This window comes from Galleria mellonella, unplaced genomic scaffold (genome assembly GCF_026898425.1).
Source record: "Galleria mellonella isolate WM207_F2 unplaced genomic scaffold, CSIRO_AGI_GalMel_v1 utg312, whole genome shotgun sequence".
NCBI lineage: Eukaryota > Metazoa > Arthropoda > Insecta > Lepidoptera > Pyralidae > Galleria > Galleria mellonella.
Window position 1 is genome coordinate 3,640,732 of NW_026442074.1, and position 15,177 is coordinate 3,655,908.

Below are 15,177 nucleotides of genomic sequence, written 5' to 3' on the forward strand. Positions count from 1 at the left end.
GCAGCGTGTCGTTTAATCAAGTTTCTCTCGAAACTCGGCAAGAATGGCCATGAAAGCAAAAGAGTGGAAGACATCCGGGGAACCACGAACAAAAAAATCAAGAAAATCCCGCTCAAATGTCAAGACAATGTTGATTGTTTTTTTCGATGTTCGTGGGAATGTCCATCAAGAATTCGTCCCTCTAGGCCAGACAGTTGATGGAAAATTCTACGTCGATGTGCTCAGACGCCTCAAAGCTCGTGTGGCACGAGTTCCTCCAGAATTGGCGCGAGAGGGGCGTTGGATCATCTTTCATCAAACGTAAAAATAATACCTGCCCACACCTCTCTTGTTGTCCGTGAGTTTTTGAGTAAAAATTCCATTACGGTGACATGAAGAACACCCCCCTATCGCCGGATTTGGCCCTGTGTAGATTGCTTTTTGTTCCCAATAAACCAAATTGGTACTTCGGGGGCGGCATTTGGGGGACATAAATGAGATAAAAAAAGCTACGACGGGGCAGCTGAGAAACCTACAACCAGAGGACATCAAGGAGCACTTCTCACAGTGGAAACGGCGTTGGCACAAGTTAATGCATTATGTCACAGGGGGAGTACTATAAAATTTGAAGGCTTTACTTTCATGTTTTGATAAAATTGATTTACCTGAATTATTTTAAAATAAAATTTTTAAAAAACTTTTATTTTTACTTTTTTAAACCTATATATAATGAAATTTTAACATGTAATTTGTGTTTCGGAAAAACATATTTCGAAAAACGGGCTTTTGGACTTCCATCCTTACCTATCATCACACACTGATACACCGCCAGTGTAAACTAATAACCCTGGGGGAATAATGGATTGTTAAAAATGTGGATTAGTAGTCCCATTGTTAGCTGACAGGGTGGTCAGGTCGACCTCCTCGCGATTCCCCCTGGAAACTATCGTATTCTACTCCAAGTGAATCGATCACGATAGGCTAACTGACCTGCCTTTTCATTGTTACCTATCATTCCTTACTGGTATCCCACCAGCATATACCGTTAGCGCAGGCGGGGTTACCATTCCATTATCGTCCATTGAAAAAACTAATAGCCCAGGCGAATTTACTATTTCATGTCAGTCTATTGTATATACATTAAATTAAAGAAAATTAAAATTATAAGATTCTTTTAAAGTAGTGGCCTAATAGTAAAACTATATTAAATACTCTCAATCAAAAACGACTTTAATTGTGATAAAACTAGTTATTTTAATTTAATATAAAATATTTTAATTTAATTAAATATCAGTTTATCAAGTTGTATGAAAGACTTGTATGAAGTACAAGTTGTATGAAGAAGAAAGTATGAAAGAAAAAAAGTTTAAAAGGATAATAATGACTTTGATATCACCTATCGAGTTTTGTGTGAATTACTTTAAAAACTAGATTGAAAGATTCTTGCAAAATAGAGAGCTACGAAGGAAAAAAAAACAATAGTAACCCTTATCTCGACGATATAATTAAATCCCGCATCTTTTAACATTAGAGTGTTAGTGCTAACATAAATTTTTGTCTAGACAAAAGTCTCACGTACGGCCTAAAAAAGACGGCGACAGACCGACAGCGAAATTAAGCAATTGTTTACATACGTACCGGTCACTTAGCACACTTTGTATATAAAGTGCAAATCACACTGAGAGCTAAGCTAAGCGAACTCAACTTCGTTTATAATTACCACAGCTTAAACTACATCCAACTATGTGAACTAAGCAAATCTATCTATATTTTATAACAATAAATGAATAAATAAAAAACAAAAAATATTTTTTATGATATTCATAATGCCGAATAAGCTAACGACTGATCTGATGGAAAGTGGTAATTATCGCCCATAGATAGGAACAGTGATACCTATGGTGTCCCCTATGTATAATGATATTACATAAGCATAACTCCATAGACCACAGGAATGGTAGTCCATTCTTGAGGAATATGGGGTTATGCTTCCATATCCTATAATTTTAATGCTATATCCATCCTACAAAACGAAACACAGCTATGTAAACATGTTTCATAGCAGAAATACGAATGGGGTAGAGGTAACCATACAGACGACTTTTATATAAACACTCCCTCTGATACAAAGGCTTCATCTATGGCGCGAATAAATACACAAACTATTTGAATTGATATTAATAACTAAGAATAAAGGAATATAACAAATGGGGGCGGAGGGTTATATATTTCAATTATATCGCTTAACTGAGCTCTGTAGTACGCAACGGGAATTGAACATGGAACAATTTCGTTATTAAGTTGGATTTACTCATTAGCAGATTAAATTATTTGTGGCTTAGCTTAGCTCTCAGTGTGACTTGTGCCTTAGGTGATGATCTACGCTTATTTAATATATGGTTGTTGACTCTCTCTAATAAAGATTTATGCCACTTTATTTACGTTATTGCGTACGTAATAGTCAACGCAAGTTTAAGCAACTTGAAACAAAATGCAATATTTGCAGTGTCATTATATATTTAATTTAGAATATTAAATATATGAAAGCTATTTACACAGTCGAGTATGTCAAGTGTGAAGGTTACGTGAGGGTTCATATTAAATATTTACATATTAAATTATCTTATTTTTAATTAATTTGATTTTTTATTAAATATTTACATATTAAATAGCCGTGCGGTCTCGGCATAGAAGAGGTCACACCTTCCTATCCTGTGGGTGTCGTAAGAGCCGACTAAAGAGTGTGAAAATGGGCAGCAGCATCTTTTTAAAACATCTCTAAAACCTCAGTGCAGTTGCCAATCCGCCTGCCAAGCGTGGCAACTATTGGATAAACCTCTCAAGGGGGAGGCTTATGTTTAGCAGTGGATAGTTAAAGGCTGATATCATATCATCCATCATCAGATGATGATGATATTAAATCATATATTAAAGAATCGACAATTATATCATTATATTAATGTTTTATATTTACTAATTTGTTATTTATGCCATGTTTGAATAAAATTTTCCTTCTTATAATTATTACCTTAAATTATAACATTGGCCATGTAGTCCCGGCAAATCAACCACTTCTTCCTTTCTCAAAGATGTCGTAAAAAGCGACTAAGGAAACTTAATGGGCGAAGGATGGGCAGCAGCGTCTCATATAACATCACCAAATCCTAACTGCGGTTGCTAACCCGTCTGCCAAGCGTGGCAATTACTGGCAAAACTCCCTCTTAGGGGGAAGACATATTCAGCAATGGACAGTTAATGACTAATATAACGATCATGAAGATGATGATGATAGTATTTGGGACGGATGAGCACATAGGCAACTTTTTATACCGGACAGTAAGTATCCCGGTCACGCTGACAAAGTCGCGGGATAAAGCTAGTTTTTAAATATTTCATCATCATCATCATATCAGCCCTTAACCGTCCACTGCTGAACAGAAGCCTCCCCCTTGGGAGGAATTATGCCAGAAGTTGCCACGCTTGGGGGGAGAGGGATTGTTAGTAATGAGGTCTAATAGCCCCATTGCTAGCAATATACCCTCTTAAGTCAACCTCCACGCGGTTCCCCCTGGAAACTATCCTGGTTAATTTTTATAAAATTCATCATGGTGGGCCAACTGACCTGCATTCATTCTCAACTATTAAATATCGACTTATGCCGATAGCGCGGGCGGGGTTACCATTCCATTGTCATCCATTAAAAAAAGTTGCCACGCTTGGCAGGCGAGTTGGCAACCGCAGTTTTTAAATATTTACGTACTTCTGTTTATGTACCTTTATTTTCAAAGATATCATTACGCAAACACTTTCTGTTTAATGAATCTATAGGTTCTCTGTCCATCCGTAACATTCACGTTTCTAAAACAAAGAAAGTTAATTAATTCTGTAAACCAACACGACTCGTTCAAGGGGCAATTAGTTGTATTTAGGTTCTACAACATTGCTTATTTATGTTGTGTACATTTTCAACCGACTCACAAAGAAGGAGGTACTCAATTTGTGTTTTTATGTTTGATACCTCATAGCTCCGTCATTTATAAACTGATTTTAAAATTTTCTTTTTTTATCTGAAAGGATATACTCACAGATTGGTACCAAAGAAATTTTATTAAAATACCAGAGGTTTGCATAGGGAGCTGTCGTTGGCCTTGGTGTGCTCGAATGTGGCTTAATAATATAATAACAATATATTTCTTTATTATAGATTACAAAGATCCATTTTTGTTAGTAACAATTGACTTAAACTATGTTAGTAGAAAAAAAAAATACAAAAATCATTTTATGGCCCCTATAATAATTTTAGCCCACAATGAGAGGATCGGGCTATCGTATTTATTACACAATACCCACAGAAAGCTGTTACTGCTGCCACGTAGTCGGTATAAAAGAGTAGTAGGTAAGTAGACAATCTTCTACCAGAGGGAAACTTTGTACAAAAGTCATTTGCTTGGACATCTCTGTCCCATTCGTGTTTCTACCGTGAAACAGTTGTGTTTACATGGCTGTGTTTCAGTTTAAAAACTGGGATTTGACATTAAATTTACAGGGTACAGAGGAATAACACTTGAGTCATGGTAGAAATACGAATGGGACAGGGGTGCCCAAGCAGACGACTTTTGTACAAAGTCTCCCTCTGGTAAAATAAAATTACAGATAATAGTAGCATAACATCATAGTTCATACGTAAAGCAACGCATGAGGGGTACCATGGACATAATAGTGTATGTAGTAACGGTTACCACTTTACATGAGTTGGGTCGACAGCTTGTTTGCAATTCTAAGCATCATAAGAAAAGCAATAAAGGAACGTCAAAACAGAATCGATTTTTATTAATGGCGCCAGAAGCTATTAGGTATTCCGTGCCAGAAAGTCCGAATTCATTAGCATCTTATGGCACGCGGCTGTACACGTATCCTGTCAGACTATGTGCTTGATGAATACAAGTAGCGATTATCACTATGCATTCTCTATACCTGCTTAGATATTATAAAACATTTTTAATTTTCGCGGATATATTTAATTGTGATAAGAGTCACAGAGTAAATAATCGCTTTGTTAATTACGTATATTAATTACCTAGATTGTCATGAACTGCGGTTTTTGTTTGACAGCTGACGTGATCGAGATGGTTCTTAACTACAATTCATGAATATTTGTTTATGGGTTTCGCAGGTTTTTTTTTTATTCTTATTAATATATTAAATGTATCATGATACTTTAAGTTGCATTAATATAAAAAAGTGTTATATATTTAATGATAGATGATTTATACTATATATGCCTTGAGATTAGTACAGGAATCACTCTTAAACTCTTAATATCTTAACTAAACGTGTAAATTGAATAAATAAATGAATAGCAATTTCAAAAAATGATTACAAATTTTTCAAGTACAACATTGAACAATAACATTTTGTTGTGGTAACCCTACAGCTGTCACATGATAAAGTAACTGCTCTATGCAAGTCCAACCACAAGATGGGAGCGAGTCGTAAAATCTGATTGCATTCACCATTCTGTGACATTATAGACAAAATGGCCAAGAACATTTAACAACGAGAATTGCAACAGTCAACACATTTTACACGTGAAGCCAGGAACTACAATGGAATCATTTATTTAATAACCATTTGGCCACAGAAAAAGATAATATTTTACTACAAGGAGACTTTGTATAAATTGTATATAAAGCATCTACTTGAGTATATTTATTTATTAATTTATTAGTACATGTATGTGTACTTAATGTTAAAAGAATTCTCTCCCAGTCAACCTAAAGGAAGTGTCAGTATACTCGAATATTACTAATAATTATTAATATTAAATAAAATAAATATTAATATATACATACAATTTATATATATATATATATATATATATATATATATATATATATATATATATATATATATATATATATATATATATATATATAAATATGCTTAAACATATATATATAATATATACTATTTATATATAAATATATAGCACTTACTGCTCGGATAAAACGTGATGAAAGTGATCATAAAGTTTTTTTTGAAAAACGGTATATCTTTCCTGCCTGCCTGTACTTGCACAATTGTATTTCAGATTGAAGGGTGGAATGTGGTAGTAAAATTATAGAGTACGAGATCACTACAATGTATGTATGTACTTTGTGATATCCGTATTGATTACGCACGAGAGTACAAACGTATGCAACTATTGAACTCCTGTACGTAATTTCATGTTTCTAGATTCATCGATTTAGTCAGAGTGTAATTTGTTCTTAAACGAAAATTTTTTCATGACACTTAGAATGGCAGTCAAGCTGTACAATTATTTTTAAATTTCTAGAAAATTCACATCTCTCCTCTTAAGGAGAGGAGATGGCAAACTAACCCCCGGCAGAAGCACAGTCGGCCGGGGTTCAGGGCCCCAGGGAGAGAAACCGGCGTACAATGCGGGCAGAATCTATAAGCACTGCTTTCTGCATCTTTCCCGGGAGTGAGCTGCCTTGGAATCCCAACCGTCTGAGATGTTGTTCCAGACTGGTTGCGATAAGACCGTTCACCGACATAACGATTGGAATGATTTCGGTGGATGTCACCCCCCACATTTCGGTCACCTCGTGAGCCAGGTCGAGATATTAGAGAATTATTACTATTGTATTTTTATTGTTAAGAGATTCGTAAGCATATTATATTTTAATGTAAAAACTACCGGTTCAACTTACATGTAATTAGATCAAGAAAGCTCAATTAGTTTCGGAATCAATTCGTGATCTTTATTCATGAGTGGCTGTGACACGAGCGCGAATGTGAAATATTACTTTATAATGTGGGTGTACATTATCCAGGGGGGCCTGTCCCCTTTATAAATACTTATCTAGGACTAAAGACATATCTAGGTGTAAATATGTGTATATTTATTCCTAGACACGTCTTCGCAAAGCTTCGCTCATATCCTGAGTTAAGCATCGAACAATTCTGGAGTGGTTGCCCCCTTAACCATAATCTTTCCTGGAAATTTGTTTTATTTCTTCATTCAATTTTGAATTTCGATTTGGCGACGATGAATGAGTCATAATTTTGTATGTATATATATTGTAATTGGATTATAACATTTTCTATTCAACAAACCCATTGGCACACATTGTCAAGCTTCACTTGCTGGTAGTGTATTACGGAAGCGACAGGCTGTAAGTGAACTGCGCGGGAATCGAACCTGCCCTTCATGGTTGAGTTACATTGCTGTTACTCGATAACTAGGTATATTTCGTGGCTTTGCCTCGTGAATCAGTGTATAAAATATACTATGTACTTGGGATATAAGCGAGTTGGGATATAACCTACACGTGTATCAAATGTATTTTGAATCCGTTCAGTAGATATTAATTATTTGGGATTCAAATTTACAGTTAATTATAAAAATGCAATTTATATTGTTTCAATTCGCTACAATCTAATAGAAAAATAAATACTTTATGTACACGCTATAGAAATATGACAGAATTAAGAAAATGTACAAAGACGAGCTTAACTCCAAAAGAGTTCTCTTCCAATAACACCCAAAGTGGAAAGATGCATCAATGTCAGTGGGTAGAGCGATGTACAATATTGTGACAATTTACAAACAAAAAGAAATAGACAGACTTAAGATTATACATAGCTAATTATATTATACTTAATTGTACATAAACACATATACATATATGTACATAAATATATAAATAATAATATCCTTTGTCAATAGTACACATGCGATGTCGGCATAGAATAGGCCACCCCATTCTTTTCTATGGGTGTCGTAAGAGACGACTAAGAGAACTAAATAGTGAAAAGGTGGGCTGCAGCGTCCTTAAAATATATCTAAAAGCCTAACTGCTGTTGCCAATCCGACTGCCAAGTGAGACAACTACTGACAAAACTCCCTATGGTGAAGACTTATGTTCAGCAATAGACAGTTAACAGATGAAATGATGATGATCGATGGTAGAGGGAGAGGGAGGGAGGGAGGGAGGAAGACTTTGTACAAAAGTCGATTGCTTGGGTAGCTCTGTCTCATTCAAGTTTCAACCGTGAACCAGCTGTGTTTGCATGGCTGTGTTTCGGTTTGAAGGGTGGGATATAGCGTGAATTTACTGGGTACAGAGGAATAACACCTGAGTCCTCAGGAATGGCAACGCATGTGGGGTATCATGGGCGAAACAGTATACTCTGTTATGTCCATGGTATTGCTCATGTCTATAGGCGACGGTTACCACTTTCCATCAGGTGGACCGTAAGCTTGATTGCCATTCTAAGTTGTATATAAAAAAAAAACTTAATCACATCAGCCTTTAACTGTCCACTGCTGAACACAAGCCTCCCCTTAGGGGGTTTTGCCAGTAGTTGCCACGCTTGGCAGACGGATTGGCAACTGCAGTTAGCCTTTGGAGATGTTTTCAGAGGAACGCTACTGCCCATCCCTCGCCCTCCCTTAGTCGCCTCTTACAACACCCACGGGAAAGAAAGGGATGGCCTATTCCATGCCGGGACTACACAGCATGATACTAACTATTTATTCTTGATTTTAGTTAAATTATTAAGCAGTCAAGTGCATATTTTAGCAACATTAGATAGTTCCATGTAATATAATTTATTAAATATAAGTACATTATAATTTCCGTTTAAAATAACAGTACAAATCGACGTCTCTTATACATCTTCATTAAAATGTTAAAAACAATTGCGTTCATATAATTTAATGATAATAACATTGTTCCTAATTATGTTTATGAAGGTCTGGTATAATAAGTCATAGTTCAAAGGCCGTAGTTGCGAAAGAATGTACTATCCAATTAATATGTAAGAACAAAATCATAAAGCGAATGGAGGTTAGAGATATGGTCTTAGAATTAAACTCTAAGGCATGCCATCGTTGTTTGTCATACTGAGATTATAATCTTACTATCTTATAATTAAAAAATATAAAAGTAAAATAAAACTAATTAAAATAAAATCTGGACGATATCTCTAGATGGCAGATATTAAAGAAAAATTGGTGGGGTCTTAAAGCAGCAATAGAAGCAAAAAGAAGTTTCGTCTGTCTGTATGTTTGTTCCGATATCAAGCAAAAACTACTGCAATATATTAAATGCGATTTTTCAGTTATATCCCTGAAGGTCTAAATTAAAAACTTGTTTATACTTTACATTAATACGCCATATTTAGAAGTAGTCTCAAATAATCTATAGACAGTCATAAAATTTAAAAACTATTATTTTAGCGTTATTTATTTTTAAAACTTATGTTAACTGTCCATTGCTAAACATAGGTCTCCCTCTTGGGGGGTTTTACCAGTAGCTGTCACGCTTGGGAGGTGAACTGGTAACCGCAGTTAGACTTTGGAGATGTTTTAAGTGAGACGCTACTGACGTCCCTCGCCCTGCCTTAGTCGCCTCTTACGACACCCATGAGAAAGATATATATATATATATATATATATATATATATATATATATATATATATATATATATATATATATATATATATATATATATATATATATATATATTAGCCGTCATTGCTCTTATTCTCTTAAGTACATTGATGTTACTTAAATATCTCCCATGTACAGACATTGTAAAGTTACAGTTGTATTATATTATGTAAGATAAACATCGCCTTGCCCTTTTAAAGTACAAAAAAAACCTTTCTTTTCAAATTACTTGGCATTTGTGAAATCTTTTCCAATATAATAGATACCTTTCAATGCTAAGATTTATCAACATCTATCTATTTTCTACTGAATTAATATTATAGAACAATGAATCCACTTTCAAAGATTCACAATTAGTGTGTTTTTTATACCACTGACCTAGCAAACAAGCATATAGCCCGTCTGACGGTAAGCAGTTACCGTGGCCTATGAACGCCTGCAATACCAGAGGCATTACGCGCGCGTTACCGACTCTGAAGAAACCTCTTTACCATTTTTTTAAGAACCTCATTCTGCAACCTCTTGGAAAAACCTTGACAGGAAGCTCATTCCATAACCTAAGCATTCGTGGGATGAAACATCTCTGAAACTGCGCTCTACGCGACCATTTAGGCTCTAAGGTACGGAGGTGAACTCCCTGTCGATGGGGAGTTGTTCGATGGTAGAAATTATGTAGCCATGTTAAGCGACTACTCCGCTCCGTCTAGTACTTTTGAGTAATCTCTAGGATATAAATTCATGTTGGTCTCATATTACTGTTATGATTTTACTAGCTTTTACTCGCAATTTAGTATGACGATGCCATGCCGATATATACCCATACCGCTCAAGCATCTATATTAATTTTAGTTGGGTTCTTTCCGACATTAAATATTGGACAAAAGTCATTTAACATATTTGCTGTTGGGCCAGTAGGTATATAGATATTGTAACTAAAATATATATATTTTACTTTATACTACCCACCCCTAAAAAAGAAAGTAATATAAAATATTTTCTGTGATTTGTGTGTGTGATTTATATACATTAGTATACCTGTTGTTCCTAAATATACTTTGTAGAAAAGTACAACTACCCTCGTCGAAATCACAAAAAAAATCTTTCAATATCATAAAAGGATCTCTCCATTATCCTGCGCGCATAACAAAAATAACTTGCAATTTGACCTAGTAGGTCATCAACGATGATTGCTGTTCCAACTCAAACAACTATTTGCATGCAACGAAGCACGGAAGCCGCACGTGTTCAGAATAAACAGATACACAGTAATATATCTGATGTAACATATACGTACCTACATCTCGTAACGAAATTGCCAGACAAATTAAATTTAATTACTATTTTATGATAATTGACTGATTATATTTATCAAATTATATAATTTTGTAAGCTAATGTATATTAAATTAGTTAATGAGTATGTCGTATCGAGATGGAGACATTAGAATTTAGAAGAAAATTTCTTATTTTTCTTTAAAGGTATTCAGAAATAGTTAACGTAAGATTGAGAACAGCTTCTATGATATCCGCAGTGCTATTTATGTCTATAGGCGATAATATAAACCGTCAGCTTGAATTATAAAATTTAGCTATATAAGTATAAAAATAAAAATGCAACACTCTATAGGTAAATGCATTACTAGGGAAGATGGACTGAGTTGGCTAATTTTTCTTAGAAAACGTTTCAAAATCCAATTAGGGTTATTAAACAAAGAAAACAGTTATAATTAGAACAAGATGTCTGTCGAGACAGTCAGTTTTAATGTAATTTATGCAGTTTTAAAACAATATGGCTTTATACAGAGTCTCTATAGTGCGAGTTTATTTAGTACTAAGATTTATGTTCCAACTGTATTCACGTTTATGTTAATAAATTTTATATTATATAACTGCGCCTCTAATGGATAATCGGAAATATTTCCATACAAACTTATTACTAGGTGTAAACGTGAAGTGTGTGTACCTAAATGTAGTGACGTAAATTTTTATAATTATAAATTCACACTTTAGAGTGCTAAACAGTAACAAATCTTTTTCATCATTGTAAAATTTTTATGGTATTTACATTCACATTGTTGTTTTTACTTTTTCAGTGATGGCTGGCTACGAGTCCGACCGCGAGGAGTGGAAGAGCAGTCGCTCTCAATTTTCTACAACAGCCTTCGACAGCCTCGTGAGACCAACCAAAATGGCTGTAGCGTTTACACTCAGGAAACCCCAAAAATTGGAGCCAGTGCCACAGTATTACCGATTATCCAGTGAACCGAAGCTTACGCCCATAAGTTTTAGGCCAAACAACTTTATCCAAAGACCACCGAGACTACCGCGGCCAGTTCCAGAGGTCAAGAGAAACCTGCTTAATTCTGATCACAGGAAATTTACTTCTCTCCAAAACTTAGAAATCCCTAAGAAGTTGAGTGAACCCAAGAAACAGAATGAGGTCAAGAAGACGAATTATTCTAATATTTCCAACAGAATTACGGGGTTGACGAATAAACTGAGGGATCTTGGAAATCCGAGTAACACAATCGGTAGATTTAAGGCGCAATCGCATGGAGATGTGGCGAACTTGAAGCCCGTATTAAAGACTAATGGGCAAGATGGAGCAAAGCGATCAGTTGTAAGGACTTGCAGTGCGGAACCACCAAAGAAAGTAACGTTTAGCGCCTTTGCTACAGTCCAAGTTGTTTAAGAACAGGTGATATCTATACAAATCAAGATATTTTCCATTAAGGGTTTTCATTCGAAGTGTTACGAAGTTGGAATATTCTATTAATTTTTAAAAACAATTACACAATTTTTAATATATTGTTAAAAATTGTTCATTACTATAACATTGCTGCCATCAAATTAAAATGAAAATTTACATTTTAATTGCAAAACAGTATTTGAAAACTGCAAAAGCAAAATATTAAATAATAATATTAAAATAATTTTTTTTTAGTAGATTTACGTATTACGTAACCTTAGTTTCAGATCTTTTTCTCAAATTAGATTTATTAAAAATTACTAAATTGTTTTTGAACATTTGTCAAATCATTCCAATACTATGATAATCTTAATTTGTCTATGATAAAAAGTATGACAATTTTAATGAAATTTAAAATGTCTTCTCACTTCCCAATTAAACAATGTGTGAATTCTATTCTATATTACTAATTACTTATTTAATTATTAATTGTTTTTTCCTAATATAAGTTTATTATTTCGATGCGGACAGGCCGGGATTTTTGTGTAAATAATTCAGTATAATTATTTAAATACGTTTCAATTACGTACCTAGTGTAAATTGTGTTTTATTATTATTTCATTTAATAATCATGTTTGTATTAATATTATCAACTATAATTTTATTTTACAGTCGCATTTTTAATAATTTGATTACTTGTAGTAATATTGTTTTTAATGCTTAATGTCGTTTATATATTTATGTATAATTATCATATCAGATAGTTTTAAATAACTTATTACGCACCTATAATATTTAATTTCGAATATTTATTAGCGACGAGCCAATTGCCAGAGTAATTTGAATTTCGAATCAATTTTCCGGTGGTGGTAAACACTGTTAAAAATCTTAATTAATCATTTAATCCTAAAAATGGCAATAGATCAAGTCTAAATTCTAATTTCCAACAACAAACAATTCGATATAAAATATTTATTACATTACTTAAATAGGTATATATTTCGATCCAATTTAGGATTTTTTTCTGATATGGCAATACAGATTAAGTATACTCTGTTTCAATAGAATTTAATAAAAAACTAAACAAGTTTTATTGAAATTACATTACATCTACATGTAATTAGTAAAAATCGAAACGTCCTATCAATAACATTAATGAATAAGCAGGTCTACTCTTCAATCTAATATCGATATCAATCCAATCTATTGTCAATGATAATTTTGTGTTGCACTCATGAAATAACAATTAGAAATTAATTCAGAATTGGGATCGGTTTGCAATAGTTTGTATTGGCAAGTTCTACTAATATACATCTATTAGAATAGTATGAAATTATGTCGCTAGTGTTGCAATTCGAGAGTGCGAAACGTCTCAATTCCAATATCGATCTATTGGAATTTATTTCAAGAGTAACCTCACAGGTCAATTATTCATTTTATTACAATTATTTTTATTAAATACTATAGAAACAGAGTGTACCTCTTTGATTTCTCGTGTAGGATTATAATTGAAACTTATCAACATTATCAATTCTTCTTCAGGTGTTAGCATCTAATTTATCCAAAATAACAATATGTAAAAAGCAGTTATATTGTGATTTATAGATTTAACATCGGTTGGCAACGTTGTAAATATATATGTTTAAATGTAGGTAATAATTATATATATAAACGTTATTAATAATTGCCTATAAATATTTTAATACTTTGCATTATATTGATACTGATCTGACAGACGCGCTTTTAAAATTGGAACCAAGTACACTGACTTGTGATTTATTTTCCAATGAATTGAACAATGTATTTAATGAAATGCCACCAATCTTATAAGAAGATTGCTGTCGGACAGTTTCAAATGGAAAGAGATACGTAACGAAAATATTTATTATACACAGAGTACCTAGTGTGAGTTTAACAGAGATTTAAATCACTAATGCTTTAGCGTTTACATAACTGCCCCTCTAGCGGACGGTTAAGGAAGTTCCGTTTGTCTTAAAAGCATCTACACACACCTGAAAGTAACAAACCTGGTAGTAAAGTAAATCTGTGGACAACTCACACTAGTAACTCAAAGTACTTAGTGTGAGTTATATAGAAACATTACGATACTAAATATACATTGAATAGAATCCGAGTTTCTAAAATAATAATGTGATTGAAGTACAGCTAGGTATTCAATACAAAATCGACGTGAACGCAAATAAGACAATAAAGTAAAACTTTAAACAACTCACACTAGAGAATCTAATAATGAAAAATATTCAGATATTATTTTAAGATACTTTTATATTTTGTGTGACTTATATTTTGTATAAATTAATGTCGTGTTTGTAAATTTAGATATAGTTAACAAAATTTGTTGAGTCGATTAATGAATGAATTTATCTATACGATTTCTAGTCGACATTTCACTTCGTTGTGCGTACTTGTTTAGTAAATTAGAAAAAAAAACAAATAGGCCTATTTTATAAATTTAAAATTATTTCGTTACTAATAATTACTATACTAGTGTTTAATTGTATCTAATAATTCCTAATTTTATTTGGACTGTTTTGTAACAAAATTGTGTAATTGGAATATTGTACGGCCTGGAGCCGTTATATTTTTAGATAAATTTCAAAAAAAGAATGATAAAGTTCTAAATTTAATTTGTAAATGATGTAGATAAAATGTAACTCGAAAGCAGTCATATAATTTGTCATAGAAATAGTGAATAAATTAGATAAACAGTCGATATTATAAATAGAAATAAAAATTTTGTTCTATGATTATTTCGTTGTTAATTGTATCTTGTTTCTAAGATTTGTTTGAAAAATAATAAACTGTTAGTTCTAATGTTTGTTTTTTTTTAACGCTTAAGACTTGAGCTATGAAAATAAAAAAAAAAATTGGTATAGATTAAATATTTTTACCCCTTATTCATAAGAATTAAAACCTCTTACAAAATTATTTTAGCAATTGAAGTATTGTCACTTTATAATTAGTAATTTAATACAAATCAGAAAGAGACAAAACACTTGAGTTAGATAAAATAGACGTTTGACGT

At 33.1% G+C, this 15,177-nt stretch overlaps 1 protein-coding gene across 2 annotated transcripts in view; it reads left to right on the forward strand.

Moving 5' to 3' along the window:
* The window catches only part of LOC113516349 (uncharacterized), a 130,706-nt gene extending 115,740 nt beyond the window's left edge, over nt 1–14,966 (forward strand). For both annotated transcript variants that reach the window (XM_052895913.1, XM_052895914.1), the window contains one exon: nt 11,536–14,966. In XM_052895913.1, the coding sequence (XP_052751873.1) occupies nt 11,536–12,134 (599 nt within the window). In that variant the 3' untranslated portion in view covers nt 12,135–14,966. The remainder of the gene's footprint in view (nt 1–11,535) is intronic.
* The last annotated feature ends 211 nt before the right edge of the window (nt 14,967–15,177 follow it).